The sequence below is a fragment of the Xiphophorus couchianus genome, chromosome 20 (genome assembly GCF_001444195.1).
Source record: "Xiphophorus couchianus chromosome 20, X_couchianus-1.0, whole genome shotgun sequence".
NCBI classification, from domain to species: domain Eukaryota; kingdom Metazoa; phylum Chordata; class Actinopteri; order Cyprinodontiformes; family Poeciliidae; genus Xiphophorus; species Xiphophorus couchianus.
In genome coordinates this window covers 15710253-15726468 of record NC_040247.1, presented here as the reverse complement: position 1 = coordinate 15726468, position 16216 = coordinate 15710253, and the positions used below count along the sequence as shown (strand labels likewise).

Sequence of the window (16216 nt, the reverse complement as noted above, 5' to 3'; positions counted from 1 at the left end):
GCAATGAGCTATATTGTCTTGTAACCTTGCATGCTGCACCCACAAGACTCTGCCGCCCAGAGTAATGGGCCATATCACCCATTTGTTGACTCATTTCTTCAGTTTTATGAATCTTTGAAAGCACAGTTTTGAGCGTGACTAGTTTTTTGACCTGGATCACAATGTTCTTTTTTTTTTTTTTTTTGCACCCCACTTTCTGTATTGGAGGTGGGAGATCTGCAGTACATACATGTACATGTGATCAGCAAATGCCAGAGTGAAGGCAACGTGGAAATGAATCTGGCTGTGCGGTGGTGCAGAAACAGCAGAGAGGATACAGATGTCCTGAAACAAAGATTTTTCCACAGGCACTGCCTTTGGAGAAAGAAGCCGGTTGTTCAATGAGGCAGTCATGACATTTAAAAAGCCATCATACAAATAACGCCTTGTGTGGAGTTATATGGCATTGGGGAATATATAACATGTAGGGGAATCTTGTTGATATTTCAATGAAAGAGCAGATGCAACACATCCAGCCTCCTCATCAGGCATTCTACTACAGAGCCTGACGCCTCCATGCCTCCTCCAGACTCAAACGCTTGGATGAGATGTTAATGCCTCCAAATTGGCCCGTGCACTCACGTCACCAAATGACAGCGTTAGCAGACTTTGCTGCTCAGAAATAGCTCCTATAAATTAAAATATGTTGCCAGCTTTGATCTGAAGGTGGAATTAATGGAGACTAGCAGGGCACGACCGAGCAATTGACAGCACACCGGGCCTACATGCTCGCCTGAAATATAACACTCTAACCTGTCTGTGGGGGAAATCTTTATTTTTAGGAACATCGCCGCTCTGTCATCGCCTTTTCGCGACTATAACGTAATATTAATCTCCAGGAACCAGCTGGCTTATATTGTCTCGTTTAATTAAGCGAGTAGAAACGATTTGGTTAAATGGACACAGCCTTTTCTCTCTTTTTTTTGCTTTTTTTTTTTTTTTTTAGCCCGGTGTGTCGCTCATAAAAACGCGCACAAAAAACGCGAGCGAACACGTTACGTATGTCAGGCGTCATTGTTTCTAACATTAAAATAGTACATATTAGTTTTTAGTGGTAAAATATCAACAGATACAGGCATACCTTTTCAGTTGTCAATTGGTCTCCTTGGTCGCTCTGGACGGCATCTTGTCGCCTCCATTCAAGCCGAACAGCCTCTCTCAGCATCCTGCGCTGTCATTGGGCAGCGGGCAGCCTCTCTCTCTCCACCTCCACACGGCCGCGAGCAGCATCACTGCGATACGGCAAGTGGCAGCTGGCAGGAAGGGATGGGCGGATCACATGCAGGGGGAGGAGAGAGAAAGAGCACGGGAGAGCGGCCTGCAACTCGGCTTCACGTAGGTGCTGCCGATGATAATATTCAGAGTTAGGCTGCTCATCTTTCACAGATGTTTCCTAGTCTAGGATCAACTCATACAGGTGACCCGAATTATTCGGCTTCAAAACCTGTTTTATTTAATTACAATGCTCCGCAGGAGTGTTAATACCCCTTGAACTTTATTCCCAATTTTTCACTTTATCTGTTTTTTTTATGTAATATATGATCTCAATCTAGAGGATAACCGAACTGAAGGAGAAAGGACGGTTGTTTTTTTTACTGACAAAACTCTGAAAAGTGTGGTGTGTATTTATTTACAAGCCCTCTGACTCTATGGCTTGTGGAAACTCATTTCTCTGCAATTACAGCTGTAACTCTTCTGACATTTATGCCTACATATGGAAAATGTTGCCAGTACTTTGCAAAAACTCTCAAACTGAATCAGAGCTGATGGAAAACATTTGTGAAAATGTTTCCGTATTTGTCCAAGATTCCTATGTGAGTTTATGTTTTGATTTGAATGAACTGTAATTTATTTTCCCTTCGGGAACAATATATTTTTGAACTGAATTGTTCTGTTGTAGTTTGGTCAGTATGTCAGGACGTCCATCCCATTTTCAAGTTTCTTCCCTCCTTACACATGTTTTCTACCAGGATTACCCTGCATTGAACTATCTCCATTTTCCCATCCGATTCTGTTCCTGTTGAACAAAAGGATCCACAAAGAATGATGCTGCCACTACCATGTTGTACAGTAGGGATGTACACAGTGTTACTTTTCATTCTGCTTACTCTAATGGTTTGGAAAAGTGCAACTGAAGCTTCTTGTGACTTTATTTCAATGGTAGATTTCATAAAGCCAGTCTCCTGAAATGTCAGAATTATGGGATTGTTTTCCGATCCATTTCACACTTATGTGCTACTTTGTGTAATCTATCACAAAAAATCCTAACTGAAAAAAAGAGAAAAAAATGTCATTTTGTGGTTGTAGCATAAAATATGTGAAGGTTCAAGGGCTATGAATACTTTTGCAAACCACTGTAAAACAAGTAAATGAGTACATATTTGTAATTGTGTTTTTTAACAATGAGTGCAACTGCATTTCAATGTTCTTTGAGAATACTGTGTTCTTTTTTCTAACAAATGAAAAAAAACCTACCGTCAGATACTGTGATTGAAACCAAGAGTTTTGGTTTCAGAAATAGCGAAAGATGATATGAGATGTTGGGGAGCAGCAAAGATATTTAAAACAAAGTTAAGGGACCTTTAGGTTTTGTCACTCCCTTTGCCTGACACTTGGCAAAAAGAAAACAGTACAGCACAGTATGAAGAGGATATAGGACATTAAACTTTTTTTATTCAGATGTACCATAGCCTATAATTTATTTTGAATTATTATTATTTGAATTGTTTCATTTTAAGGTAAAATCACAGTAGTACACTACCAGTGTACTACCCAGTGGGTACTCAGTAAGTCAGTACTCAGTCCTGGTTGAGCAATGAAATGTATGAGCACAAATTTAGACAAATCTAAAGACTAAAGAGGCAAAGTAGTAAAATGTATCATGATAATGTATAAAATATCGTTCTTTCCAATGTTTCATGAGAATTAAAAAAATATTTTTTAATATTTCTTCTTCTTCATGTAACAGATTAGTTTGGTTTTCAGTTCAGTTGAGTAGGATTTTAGTACAATGAAGTTGGAAAAAGCTCAGAAATGATTTATTGTGGTCTCACTTTTCTGTATCCCACAAACAAGGATTTTTCTCAGGGGTGGCAAAGTTTTGAGAGCCACTGAATGAAGGTGTGATTCAACCCAGAACGCCTAGAAACTGATGAATATTTACAGATTTTCCAACATTTCATGACTTTGACATTGTAGACTAATTTTCTCTTTTGACAGTCGTGGCAAAGATGCTATGAAAAATATCATCAACCAAGTATCTAAGCCTTGAAATGTGAGAACAAGGCTTTGCGTTTTAAAATGAAACAACTGTCGTGATATCCTATCTGCTAAAGCTCCGGCATATTCCTGTAGTATTCAGGCTGCCCTGAGGATACAATAACTGTCTGCAAATCCCCTGAGCACTTTTCTGTTGTAACATAAATCTGTCTGATCTCATGACATCATAACTGCCATCATGAGAGGTGAGAGTGTCCTCTATAAATGTGTGAAGAGACAGCCCGGTACGCATTTTCAAAGCAGAACAATCCTCCTGGCTGCAGCGCGGGCTGCGATCTTCCTCCTTCCTTCAGGCAAAATGAAATTATAGGTACTCTGTGCTGTTTTATAAACACTGACTGTAAGTACAGCTGACAGGACCTAAAGGACAGACATCAGCATTTCTGAACAAACACCAGCTCTCTGCTTTTCTCTGTCAAACTCTTGTGTCATGGACACAAGCAGTGAAGGTGTGAAAGGAGTACGCTATGAACAAATGTATTCACAGTTTGACAAAGAAACTCTCTGGCCTTTGTTACTCTTGGCTTTCAATTAATACAGAGTCAGGTTAGGTTTTATATATCGTCAGCCTAATAGCATAATTGCTTAAGTCATATTTTAACATTTTCGGAAAACAAGAAAAAAATATTTTTTTAGCAAACACATTGGAATTTTGTATTAATATTCTGATAGAAATTTCAACCAGATGTGTGAACAAGTTTCCAAAGAAAGTAAGACACAACATTGATTGCATAACAAATAAAAGTAACTTAAGCAAACATTGCATTGACTTAGGTAATTCTACTCTTACAGATAAACACAACAATAACCTAACAAGTGTTGTTTTACTCTCCTAAACATAACCAAGTTACTTTCCTTCATATTGTGGTGTATTTGCTGTCTGCGCTATTAAAATTGGCAATGAGAGTTTTTAAAAGGATCTAAAGTATTTAAAGATTTCATCATATATACACTGCTCAAAAAAATAAAGGGAACACTCAAATAACACATCCTAGATCTGAATGAAAGAAATATTCTCATTGAATACTTTGCTCTGTACAAAGTTCCATTTGCACAACAGCAGGTGAAATTGTCAATCAGTGTTGCTTCCTAAGTGGACAGTTTGATTTCACAGAAGTTTGATTTACTTGGAGTTATATTGTGTTGTTTAAGTGTTCCCTTTATTTTTTTGAGCAGTATATATATACTGTATATATGTATAAAGTTAAGCTATTAGGGAAGTTTTAAGTTGTGAAAAATAGCTGGCTTGTTTACAGAAATATATAAAAGAGGAGAGACTCGGTGAAACAAATTACCATTAAACACCATTTTTCAATTCAGCCTTACTTACTGCCATCACATCACTCAGCATGTGTGCCCGTTATTTTCTCTCCCAACAAAATCTTTACTCACTTTACCTATCCATGTCCTGCAGTTATTTTTCTTGCCCTGGTTGTTTGTGATGGTTGTCAGTAAACACATGGATGAGTGACAGGTGAGACTGGAAAACCTGAGCTGGCAGCTCTCCTTCAGCCACATTAGCTCCATCATCCACTCCACAGCCTGCAGGATTCAGGGCTGATTGGGTTATGGATCTGCTTACTGTGGCATGCTTAAGCCTTTTTAAGTGGATTCTTAATCACTTGTGTGATTTATTAGTTTATCCCTTAGATTTTAAGGAGCAAAAAAGCTTAAAAATGTTGTAGTTACATCATAAAATAATGGTACAAGCTGGTGCTCGTCATCCAATGAATCCAATTCATTTTGATCCCCAATTCCAGTTATCCATGTTAGTACTTTGACTGTAACAATGACAAATATCTCATTTGCAGGATAACTATTCAGCCTCAAGTTCCTGTACTTCCATCACTTACCCATGAGTCATGAAGTTCTTCTCGGAGGTCACCACCGATGTTAATAAGTGGTTAATCTTCAGAGGCACAGGCTCTTGTCACGGCTTTCAAGAAATGGATGAATGCAGGCACCCCAATTACAGCTTAATGACTTTACATTTATGCCTTTGATCTGAGGACACTGAGGTCAAGCAATCTAGATGATAACTGGAGACTGCTAATATATACAATTGGCTGTATATAAGCAGAGGTTCTACCCATACAGAAATGTCTAAGAAAACTATCCTTCATGTTTTATGTTAAAGGGTCACACATTTCTCAGTGGTTTGAGATTAAATGCAAAATACAAATGTGCATTATGAATTTGGCAAATATTTAAACAATGCCAGCTTTTTAAATGTGGGACCTGAAGAGAAATCAAGGAAAGAAAGAAGGAAATGAAGGACAGAAAATAGAACAAAACTAACAGAGGAAGAAAGGACACAAGGAAGGAAAACGAAAGGAGAGAAACAAAAACAATAAAAAGAGGGACAGAAGGTAAAAACGGATTTGCATTGTAAAGGTTTAAAATTACACATACAGTCACAAATATACAAACACCCTTAATAAGTGGTAAAATAGGCCTTGGCAAATTATACCGCAAACATTTTCATGACCAACAACAAGTTCCTGGCATGGCTGCTTCTGCATGTTTGATCACTGTTTTCAGTAGAAGAGGTGGATCCTGTTTAAATTGGGTGGATCCTGTTTAAATTGGTTGGGTTCTTGTCAGAGAGCTGATGTTAAAGCATAGTCTATACATTTTCAATAAAGTTCAGCTTTATCCCAGCTAAAAGCAGAATGATTAAGTGTTCAGGATCATAGTCATGTTAGGAAACACAATTATGCCCAAATTTGAACCATTTGCCCAAAGAGTAAAGGACATTGATCATGTTGTTCAGGAACAATCCAGGAATCACAAAGATTCGAGTTTCATTATATTTTGGGAGATACTACACCAGTGTCATCGTCCACACTAGTTTAGCATCACCATGAACAGAGTGGGTGGTGACCAATAATCCGATCTTTCACATCTCCACCAGGACGATAATCCCAAACAACAGTTTGTAGAATAGATAAATCAAACTAGTATAAAACATCTGGAACAACCTTTCTAAAGGCCCCTTCCAATCATTTAAATCACAAATCAGCACAACCAAAATACAACACAATTTAAATGCAGAACTCAAGGTGCATAGAACAAAACAAAACAGTGAAAACAGCAATTACTAAAATATTCAACACTCAGGAATCCAATCAATACACTATATAGTTGCTACATAGTTCACACAGAGCTTTGTGCACTTATGGCTCTGGGGTAGAAACATTCTTTAGTATCTTTGTTTTGGTTTTATGTGTTTTGTACCATCTGAAAAAAGCTCAAACAGATGATGTCCAGGGTGGGAGGGGTCTCTGGCCATGTTTACTGCCTTCCTCAGGAAGTGACAGGCGTACAGTTCTTCTAGTGAAATCTACTGGGCTGTGGTGATGACCTGCTGGAGGGTTTTGCTGTTGGCAGCCGTGCAGCTGGAAGGTCAGAATGCTCTGTGGGTCAAAGCTGCTGATATAACGCTATCAACAGTTTCGATTTCTCCTTATCTTATTATGTGTACCATCAGCACATAATAATTATTTTAGAAATATTTTTAATTATCCTACATTTGGAAACCGCACAATATTTTTTTTGACTTTGTGCCTTTAGTGCTGTTCTAGTCCAGTAGAGGGCAGTCTTCTTCTGCAGATGGGATTGCTGGCCACACAAGGCATCTCAAAAGTCCTGTTATTACAGTCAAGTCAATTTGTTTTTCTACCAAAAGTGTAATGATATATTTAAACCTTGCTAGAGTAGGTACAATATCAGCACTGGAACATGTTTAGTGTGGAGCAGAGTGGACGTACATCAGGTAAGGAACAACAAACAGAAAACATCAGTGAAAATAATCCTAATATGAATCCTTTATGCATAAAGTCTTCTGACTGACAGATTATATGGCTGGATTTTATGTAGGCAGATAAACTCATGTATGAAGGTAATTGTGCCCAAAAACTGAGAAATAAAAAACTGAGAAATATTTTAAAGACAAAGAACAAAGAAAAAAAAAAAGGAAATAAATGCAGTAAAAATTTTATGTACGCCCATAGCATGACTACTGAAGATCAGATATACACCAGAAGCTGAAATACTGCAAACAGAAAATGAACCCAGCTTAATCAGGTTTTGCATTAATTTCTCATCAATGAAACATGAATGGAACATCAAACATGGCAGCAGCAAAGATTTGACAGAAATAATGGCAATAATCCAAGTAGGGGACCGGGAGGGTTAACAGTTGTGTGTTTGCTTTCTGATGGGGGTTTGCTAGATCTCCTACACTTTAAAAACTTTTATCTAAAGGTTTCAGGTATTCTTTAAGGTTGTTGTCCTGAAGGTGAAGCTCCACCCAGCTCTTTGTTGCTCCTAACTGGTTTCTTTAAACCTTTAAGTCAGTGTTTGACTCCCTCCATCTTCCCCATCTCTGCTGGGAAAAAAGGCATCTTCCTGTCATGATGCTGTCACCACCATGTTTCACCACAGGGTGGGTTGGCATTCAGATGCAAAATGGGTTTTGTACTTTGGTCGAAGAGTTCACTCTTTGTTTCATTTGACCAGAGCACTTTCTTGCAAAGATGATCTGATGTCAAAGTCTCTGCTCTCATATTGTCTGTCTGCATTCTCACAATCCCAAAGGCCTGGACTGATGATAGAAAGCGGCATTCTTTAATTTGCAGCTCCATCCTCCTGGAATTAGCTGCAGAATGTGTTTTGAGGATATGGAAATATGCAGATGTTTTTATAGTTTACCCAACCTTGATTGTATTTGACAATATTAAAAATGATGTATTAAACCTTTTCCTTGACCCTTTTCCACGACCCTACTGAAAAGGGATTTTAAATCTCAACGTAGTATTTCCTGAAATGATAAAAGTGAACTAAAACTTACTAATTAGGTGACTTATGGAGGCTTATAACTCAGAGAAAAGGGGGGTGAATACATCAGCATGCCAAACATTTCTGATTTAAAGTATTGAGTGGCTACATTTTCATTAAGCAATTGCCCACACCAAAGTTCGCAGTGGCAATGTTATAAAATGTGAACAACTTCAAATACGTAGTTTTGTACCCTGTTGTTGCATTTTTACACAACAAAAACAACATAGTAATAGCACTCTCCTGAATTTTGCATTTACAAATCCACAAGCAACAGATGGAAGAGTTTGATTTCTCTTTCTTGAACAGAATCATCCTCACACCTCCATCTCTCCCAGCACATTGCCAAGCATGGCTCTTCACACTTCTCACTTTCTCTACCACCCACACTAGGATAAATCATCACCACCTCTGCAAGCAAAGCCCTCTCTTATCCGAACAGTCTCATAACTGTCGAGGTCTTATTCTTGATCTCTCTTCTGCATCAGCAGTAAGCCTTGAACAAAACTTACCTTGCTACAACCAAGCGCGAACCACACACGCCCACCTTGACATAGAGTCTGCACACAATAGTCACAATAAACTTTTTTCTTTTTATTTGTTTCTCCATTTGGAAATTGCAGGGTCAATATTTTCACATTACTTGACATGATGCACCAAAATGTACTCTATCTGTTTACAGGAATACACTGAATAGAACACAAGGGTTTCACAATGGATACACGACTGACATTTTGCCCATTGCACTTACAACAGTGAATGACATTTTCCAGATTTCTTTTTTTTCCCCCCTCGTCTCACCTCGGAGATCATATCCATCAAAACTGATAACCTTCTGTTAGCCTGACAAAGGCTTCTTGATATGATACGTAGAGAAACTCTACACACACTGGATGGGTGGATATGTTAACGAGTTTTGTTCCACTGTTGTAAAGACTCAGTACAAGTCAGTCACATACACTAGGCTTATGCAATAATAATAATAATCATCATCATTATTATTAGTTTCATCATCATTATCGTGGTCATAATAAATATTTTTTATACATAAAAGTTGGCAGCAAATACGGCATGGGGATGCACATGACAGCCGTACTCCAAACTGAAAAGCTGTACAGAGGAATGAGGTTGTATTTACAGTAAGGAATGTGAGAATGTGTCCGTCTGTCTCCCTGCTTATCCGCGTGGCTGCACTGAAGGCTGTTTTCATCGCGTATCGACCGCACTGCACCTCCGCTTTGTTCTGCCGCACATCTTAACAGAGGCGCTGTTACGCAACCTCTGTTTCTGCACTCTGCCGAGCTCCACCAGTCAGGCTTGTGCTTTCCAAATGACATGCCCTCATTTGTGAATGACTGGCTGAACATTTCAACTCACTGATATTATCATCATTGGCCAGTTAGAGTCAAGGTTTGTGAGGCAAACCTTCTTAAAATCATGCTTGACTTCTCTTTTTTTAATTATTTCGACTATGACGTTCAAGAATAATCTAATCATGCACTTTTCAAATGGCTTGGCTGCTGTGTGGGTTGAGTCAACAATGACGTGTATCCAATATAAACATTCCATTCACCCCACAGATTATACTGACACCCAATATGTACACTGACACGAATTGATGAGAAGTGCTCGACCATCTGCAGTACAGGTTCATAGCAGCACAGACAGTCACTGCAAGCCAAACAGGTCAGCCAAAATGCACGACGACTGAATGAGGGATTACAAAAACAAAAAAACAAAAAAAAACCATAAACAACAACCAGATGAAGCCAAGCAAAATCCCATGCTTCAAAAGCAACATGATGGTGGACATTCATAAAACTGACAGTCTACACAAGTTTACCCTTTGGCAACAAGTCCCCACCATTCCCCATTTTTAGGGAGAGTGAGGAGGGTTAAGAACATGCCACGAAAATAAAAACAAGTCTAGATCAATACTCAGTATTCAAATTCATACAGACAAGATTCCAGGTAAAAACATTTTCATTTCACTTATTTATTTTTTTTTATACCTTTTTTTGTTCATGATTCTAATATTTTGTTGTGAGTACAGCGACGGTGCTAAACTGCTTTAGAGTGAGTCACTTCCACGTTTCAAAATGAGTCATTGCATAGAACGTTTGACTTTGATAATTGCTTTTTGTCCTCTCCTGTGTCTGTGTTGTTCGGTGTGTGTCTTGCAGAAACAGAGGCAGTGGGCCCAGCTTGTTAGTAGATTGGTAACCTCATTAATCATCAAGAGGTTAACAAGTCTATTTGGTGAAAACTCAATTAGCCTTGGCTCTGAAGTGGAACTGGGATTGCAAAGTGTTGGGTGTGTGTATGAGCTTGTAACAGACATATATAGAGAGAGTGTGTTGGCCTTTCTGCATGCTCTTACGCATCCAAACATTATCATGCATGTCTGTACATGTGGTGCTGTGGCTGTAAACCCTCTGACAGATTTTTATTACTGATTTTTGTTTGATATTCCCCCATCACTGATTGAGAAAAAAACCCCAAAAAAAACATTTATACCATTGTGCTATATACCATTTGCTGCATGCTATTGCTTTTAAAAACCAAGAAGCAAATTATTTGATGCAATAACAGAATCAAACAAATACAAAGTGAAAATATAAACTTTTACAAAAAAAGAAAACACATAGCAACAACAAAAAAAAGAAATTCACTGGAGAGTGACTCATTAAATACACAAATGACAATTTACATCATAGATCTCTGATTTGTTTTATATACATACAATAGTATACAGTGTAAAAAGAAATTCATAATGATATGGACATCTTAAAACATGAGGTATACAAGTAAAAACATAAGTGAATAAGGCTCTTCCATTCATTATCAGGCAAAAGAACAAGAAAACAAAATAAATAATAAAAGATGAGACAAATCAATAAAAAAGGATGTCCATAACGATGGCTTAGCAATGGCTGATAAAGAGCCGTGGCCACTCTTTCATTTGGTCCTCTCATCTGTGTGATTCTCACACGTATGGGCACGCTGGTAGTAAGTCCCTTCCTTTAAAAAACCAACACCTAATGAGTAGCGGCATCTTATATAAGTGGTGAAAAAAAGAACTGATATGGGCTTATTTTTTCCAGATTTTTTTTTCTTTTTTTTTCCATTTGTGCGTGCATTCTTGTGTCCACATTTACACAATGCATTCTGTAGACACAGTAACGAAGAGACAATAAATTAAAAACACATTCAGAGAACGGGTCAAGCTCTCTATACTGGAATGTACTGTGGAGAAGCCAGGGTTCCAGGGTTTTGAAGGAATCTCCAAGTTGGTTTGTTGTTGCTGTCAAAAGCTTTGTCGTTTCCAGGTACATGTTGTCATTGTAAGACTGGTTCCTTTGAGACAAGGAAAACCTACGCAATACAATCATTTTTTATTTTTTAGAATGCTCCCAAAGCATCAATTTAGAATCTGGAGTCCTTGTGCAGCCTACATTCCTCAGAGGCGAGTGGTGTTACCATTAAAACTCTGCAGAGGGCGCTGTGAGGCTCCTTTTAGCTGAGCTGAATCAGAGGCGACATGCATGGACAGTTTGTCCAATATACCCCTACCCTTGCTTCTGTTAGTGAAGATTGTACTGCTTTCTCACAGAGTCCATGCTGGAGCATTCCTCTGCAGGATGAAAGAAATGAAAAAAGAAGCGCTGCTTTCTCCCAGAACTTCACCACTTCCTTATTACTCACCTGGAAATAAAAAACAAAATCAAATCAAAAACAACTGGAATGTGAATGTTGGCTGTATTAAATAAACTGCTAGCACAGAAGAAACATAAGTTACAGTTTTCTTATATTGAAATGTGGTTAAACTAATATTTATATGATTAAAATTATTTCTAGATGAATTTGGGCAGTGAACCTCATCTTCACCCAACGCACTATTGAATTATTAATGGTGCATGCACAGTTCAATAAAGAATTCAGCTTGATCAAATGAAAACAAGTTGATATAAGCCAGCAGCTAATTCTGGTGCAGGAAAAAGAAAACAAACAAAAAGCTTCTTTCTAAAAAAATATATGGCAATTTCAAATTTAAGAAAAATTCAGTCTGGTTAAAATTTCAGAATGTGCTATAAACAATTTTGGCTACTCAAATTATAAGAGAAAATCCTCAAAGAAATTAGCAGACAGTCACAGGAAGGTTTTGAACTTTTGTCATTAAAATGAGATTAACCTTGGTACACATGTTGCTAAATAAGACAACTCAAATCAGAACGATTGATAAAGGAAGTCCATTGCGAAGCTCATCCATAGCACCTGATCTGGTTTACACAAATTTCAATTAATTAATTTATTACAACTATGTTTTTTTTCCATTTGATAGACTAAGAAGGACATACTTGTAATGTGGCAGCAAAAAGACTCATGGTTTTCATAATTTTTACAAAAACATTCTGAACAGTGCATCGATTTTTATTCATACCACTTTGCTCTGATACCAGATAAAATCCAGCAAGATGCACTTCTTTCAGAAGTCAGCTATAAATAATTACTTGGGTTATGTAATTTTCACCTAAATTCAGCTGTGAAAATCTAGCAGCATGGTGGTGGCATCATGCTATGGGATGCCTTTATTCAGAAGGGGCAACAAACCCAGAGTTGCCCCACATTTTTTAACTAAAGTGAATAAAACAGAAGGGCAAAATTTTGGCCCAAAACCTTGTCCCAAATTTTGTAAATGACCCGTTTTGGGCCTTGGGAAAGCCATCACCATGCTTGGACTCAAACATGGTTCTCCACACAATACACTACTTGTGTAAACTATGATTGTTGATTTTAATCTTAATCAACAAAACTGAAGCCAAATAAGATTCTCAACTGACTCAGCCTTGGCTTCATATATAAAATGCACGAGACGTGTTTTGATAAAAGCTAAATACAGAGAATTTAAATTAGCTTAATCTGCACGTCTGCTGCTCTGCTCAGCAGAGCAGAAATTGTTCAATCTACTATGTAATGAATGATGCGTACCATGTGTCATGATTCAAAGAAGCCACGCATTCTGTAGATTGTGCCTTTGCGTGTGTTGACATTAAAGCCAAGACGTGTTTAGCTTTCTGAGGCTGATTCCAGCACGCTTTGCTTGGTCCAGATTATTGCAGGTGTGCAGAGTGAGATGCTGTTGACTCACTCTCTTCAGGCTTTGGCCTTTCCCCTCTGCAGCCATAGTTCCAAGCAGAGTGTAACTTTATTTTCCGGGGTTAATATAACTCTAAACTCCATAGAAACCATAAAAAAATCTAAGTAAATCTGTGTTGGGGAATGCAGATGCACACTCAGAAACATCTGCAGGTATCTTTTAGCAACTTAACATTGTTCTAATGATGCCTCAGACATCTCCACAGCTCTTTCAAAGCCTCCACTTACTTTCAGGCCTCTTCAGTCCTCCTCTCATGTCTTGCAACAGCCTGCTGACAAAGCGATCCCCCTTATTTAATTCACTTCAATCGGGAGCCCGTGTCTGGGGAATTCAGTGCTGACAAGGCATCCTTTGATTCCAGCTCTGTTTGGTAATTTGGGGTAAGGGAAAGGTGCAGAGAGTCACAGCTTTAATGAGTCATCACTTCACCTGAGTCTTCTCATTATGCAGACATAAACTATGCTAATCTATGTAAATACACATACGATAAAGCGCTAAGCTATTAATCCAAATGTAATATGTTTTTTTTTTTTTTTTTGGGAGAACCAGATTAAACAACTTAATCTTGATTAAAGGAAAAAATATATAAAAGTACCAATATTCACCATTTTTTTTTCAGTCGATTTTTAAATTTTGCATAAATTAAATACAATTTTAAATTTGTAAAGTATTTTCTGTATCATCATGTTTTCACCTGCTTAATGGTATAAGGAACAAAAAAAGAATAATAAAAACATCCATACTGACTGATGCATTAAGGATCATTCTTCTTTTTCATGGTGGATTTAAATATATATTTAAGATGGTGTCGTAGGTTTTCCAGCACAAAGAAACCAGTCCATCTCATTGTATTTGTGTTCTCTAAAAGAAAAAAAAAACACAGTGAAGCAAGAAACCATTGTATCATTATTCCACATGCATATCATACATTATGTTCACTGTGATGTTTGGCATCTCAAATTTATGCTTCACCCAATTCTTTCATTCCAGTCACTTGCACATTTTGTCATGATACAATAAGAAACATCAATGTACTTTTTTGAGATTTTATGTGTTGTAGCAACAAAGTACCACATGATTGTAAAATTGGAAGGAAAAGATGGTTTTCAGCATTTTTTACAAAAATAAAAATTTTATGAAAGTGTCGTGCATTTAAATTCAGAGCATTCTTTGTTGTGAGTCTGCTGGGATATGTCTCTATTAGCTGTGCACATCTAAAGAATGACATTTTTACCCTTTTTCTTGCTCCAGCCCAGTAGGATTAAATGGAAATTATATGTGAACATCAATTTGCAAATCTTGCCCCAAACACTCAATTGGATTTAGGTCTGATTTTGTATTGGGTGATTCTAATACATTTGGAGTGACTAGATGATCATGACTAGAAAAGGACTATATACATTCAGTCCATTTACCAATTGATGTAAACCATTCCATCTTAGCTCCATGTCCATGTTTAGACTCAGTTTCTTGCTAGAAGGTGAACCTCAGCCCCAGTCTTAAGTCCACTGCAACCTCAAACAGATTTTCATCCAGGATTGCTCCAGAGGAAATCAAGTCTTACAGTCATAACTTTGCTGTCCCTGCTGGGATGTTGAGTTTGGGCTGAAGTTCAGTTGCATTTTTCCACATGTAGCATTTTGGAACTAGGCCAAAAAGTTACATTTTGGTCTCATCTGACCAAAACACCTTCTGCCACGTTAGTTGCATCTCCTATGTGGTTTTGGGCAAAGCACAAACAAGATCTTCTATTATTGTGTTTCAATAATGGCATTCAACTTGCCTTTCTTCCATAAATCACATATCGGTGGAATTCATGATTAACATTTTGCCGTTTTCCAATCAACAGATTATATAATCTGATCTCCTCAAGAGTTACAGTGTGTTAATATTTTAGATTAAGGCTGGACCCAAATGCAAGTAGATTGAGGCAAGAAATAGTTGGTGAAAGTTTTACTGAAAAAATAATAATACAAGAACTAACAAGGAGATAACGGGGAACAAAAGCTTGCTATTATTGTTTTATCTCAACTATGCTATCGACAAACCTCTGAGGCTTCACTGAACAGATGAATTTATACTGAGATGAAATCAGACACAAATGGACTCAAGTTACCATTGAAATTAGATCAATTTCAGTGGTAGGTCGCACTTTTATTTAGGGGGTTCAGAGTCAAATGCCACTCACACTTTTTAAATACTCATCTATGACAAAAATAAAAATTACAGTATGTATAAAAGTTTTAACCTTTTCTCTAAATAAAATACATTCAAGTTTGTGGTTATAACATGAGAACATGTTAAGAAGATCAAGAGGTCTAGAATCTTTTCCAAGGCACTGAAAGGAGTCTAAAGGAATTTAAGGCGTACATTGTGATCAATTTGTGTGAGAACAAAAGCTGCAATGTACTTACTCAACTCCTAGTATTTCACCAGAATGAGGTGAACTTTTTCCCAAGGCCAGACAGAGCTGCCAGATTGACAAAAGAGATTTAGAAGTACATACTTTACAGAACTACGTGCAAAAAAAGTTGAGTTTTTTGCCCTAGTAATATTAAAAGACTAGTTCTAAAACAAAAGTTAAAAGAAATAATCATACCATCTCCCAGTTTTCCTGCCTGCTCGGCTGCTCCTCCCTGCAGGATTTTGGTTAGAACATTTTCCCCTTCAGGACCTGGGGGCTGACCAGCTGCAGCGCTTCCTATGCCTACAGGCTTGCTACCGATTCCAACAGGAGCTGCCTTGGAGCCTGGAAATATAACAAAATGATTTCCAACCCTACACTGTGGCTTTAAGTTATGTTAATTTGCTGACACATTAAAGAAAAGTAACAATGAAAAACTGGTGAGCGTTGGTAAAAGCGAAGTGTTGAAAGCTACATGTAGGATTTAGTATGCTTTG

The 16216-nt window shown here is 37.7% G+C and overlaps 2 protein-coding genes across 10 annotated transcripts in view; both read right to left on the bottom strand.

Moving 5' to 3' along the window:
• erc2 (ELKS/RAB6-interacting/CAST family member 2) overlaps nucleotides 1-1276 on the bottom strand; it is a 51560-nt gene extending 50284 nt beyond the window's left edge. For 3 of the 7 annotated variants that reach the window (XM_028002467.1, XM_028002469.1, XM_028002468.1), the window contains exon 1: nucleotides 1121-1276. The gene's annotated coding sequence lies outside the window, so the exon portion shown is untranslated. The remainder of the gene's footprint in view (nucleotides 1-1120) is intronic. The other 4 variants (XM_028002472.1, XM_028002471.1, XM_028002474.1 and 1 more) reach the window with 2 other exon arrangements.
• A 7454-nt stretch (nucleotides 1277-8730) lies between these two features.
• The window catches only part of bsnb (bassoon (presynaptic cytomatrix protein) b), a 94439-nt gene continuing 86953 nt past the window's right edge, over nucleotides 8731-16216 (bottom strand). For 2 of the 3 annotated variants that reach the window (XM_028002583.1, XM_028002585.1), the window contains exons 9-13: nucleotides 15915-16064; nucleotides 15730-15785; nucleotides 14063-14176; nucleotides 13543-13678; nucleotides 8731-11862 (exon numbers count right to left, since the gene is read on the bottom strand). In XM_028002583.1, the coding sequence (XP_027858384.1) occupies nucleotides 15745-15785; nucleotides 15915-16064 (191 nt within the window). In that variant the 3' untranslated portion in view covers nucleotides 8731-11862; nucleotides 13543-13678; nucleotides 14063-14176; nucleotides 15730-15744. Of the gene's footprint in view, nucleotides 11863-13542; nucleotides 13679-14058; nucleotides 14177-15729; nucleotides 15786-15914; nucleotides 16065-16216 lie in introns of all 3 variants that reach the window. The other variant, XM_028002584.1, reaches the window with a different exon arrangement.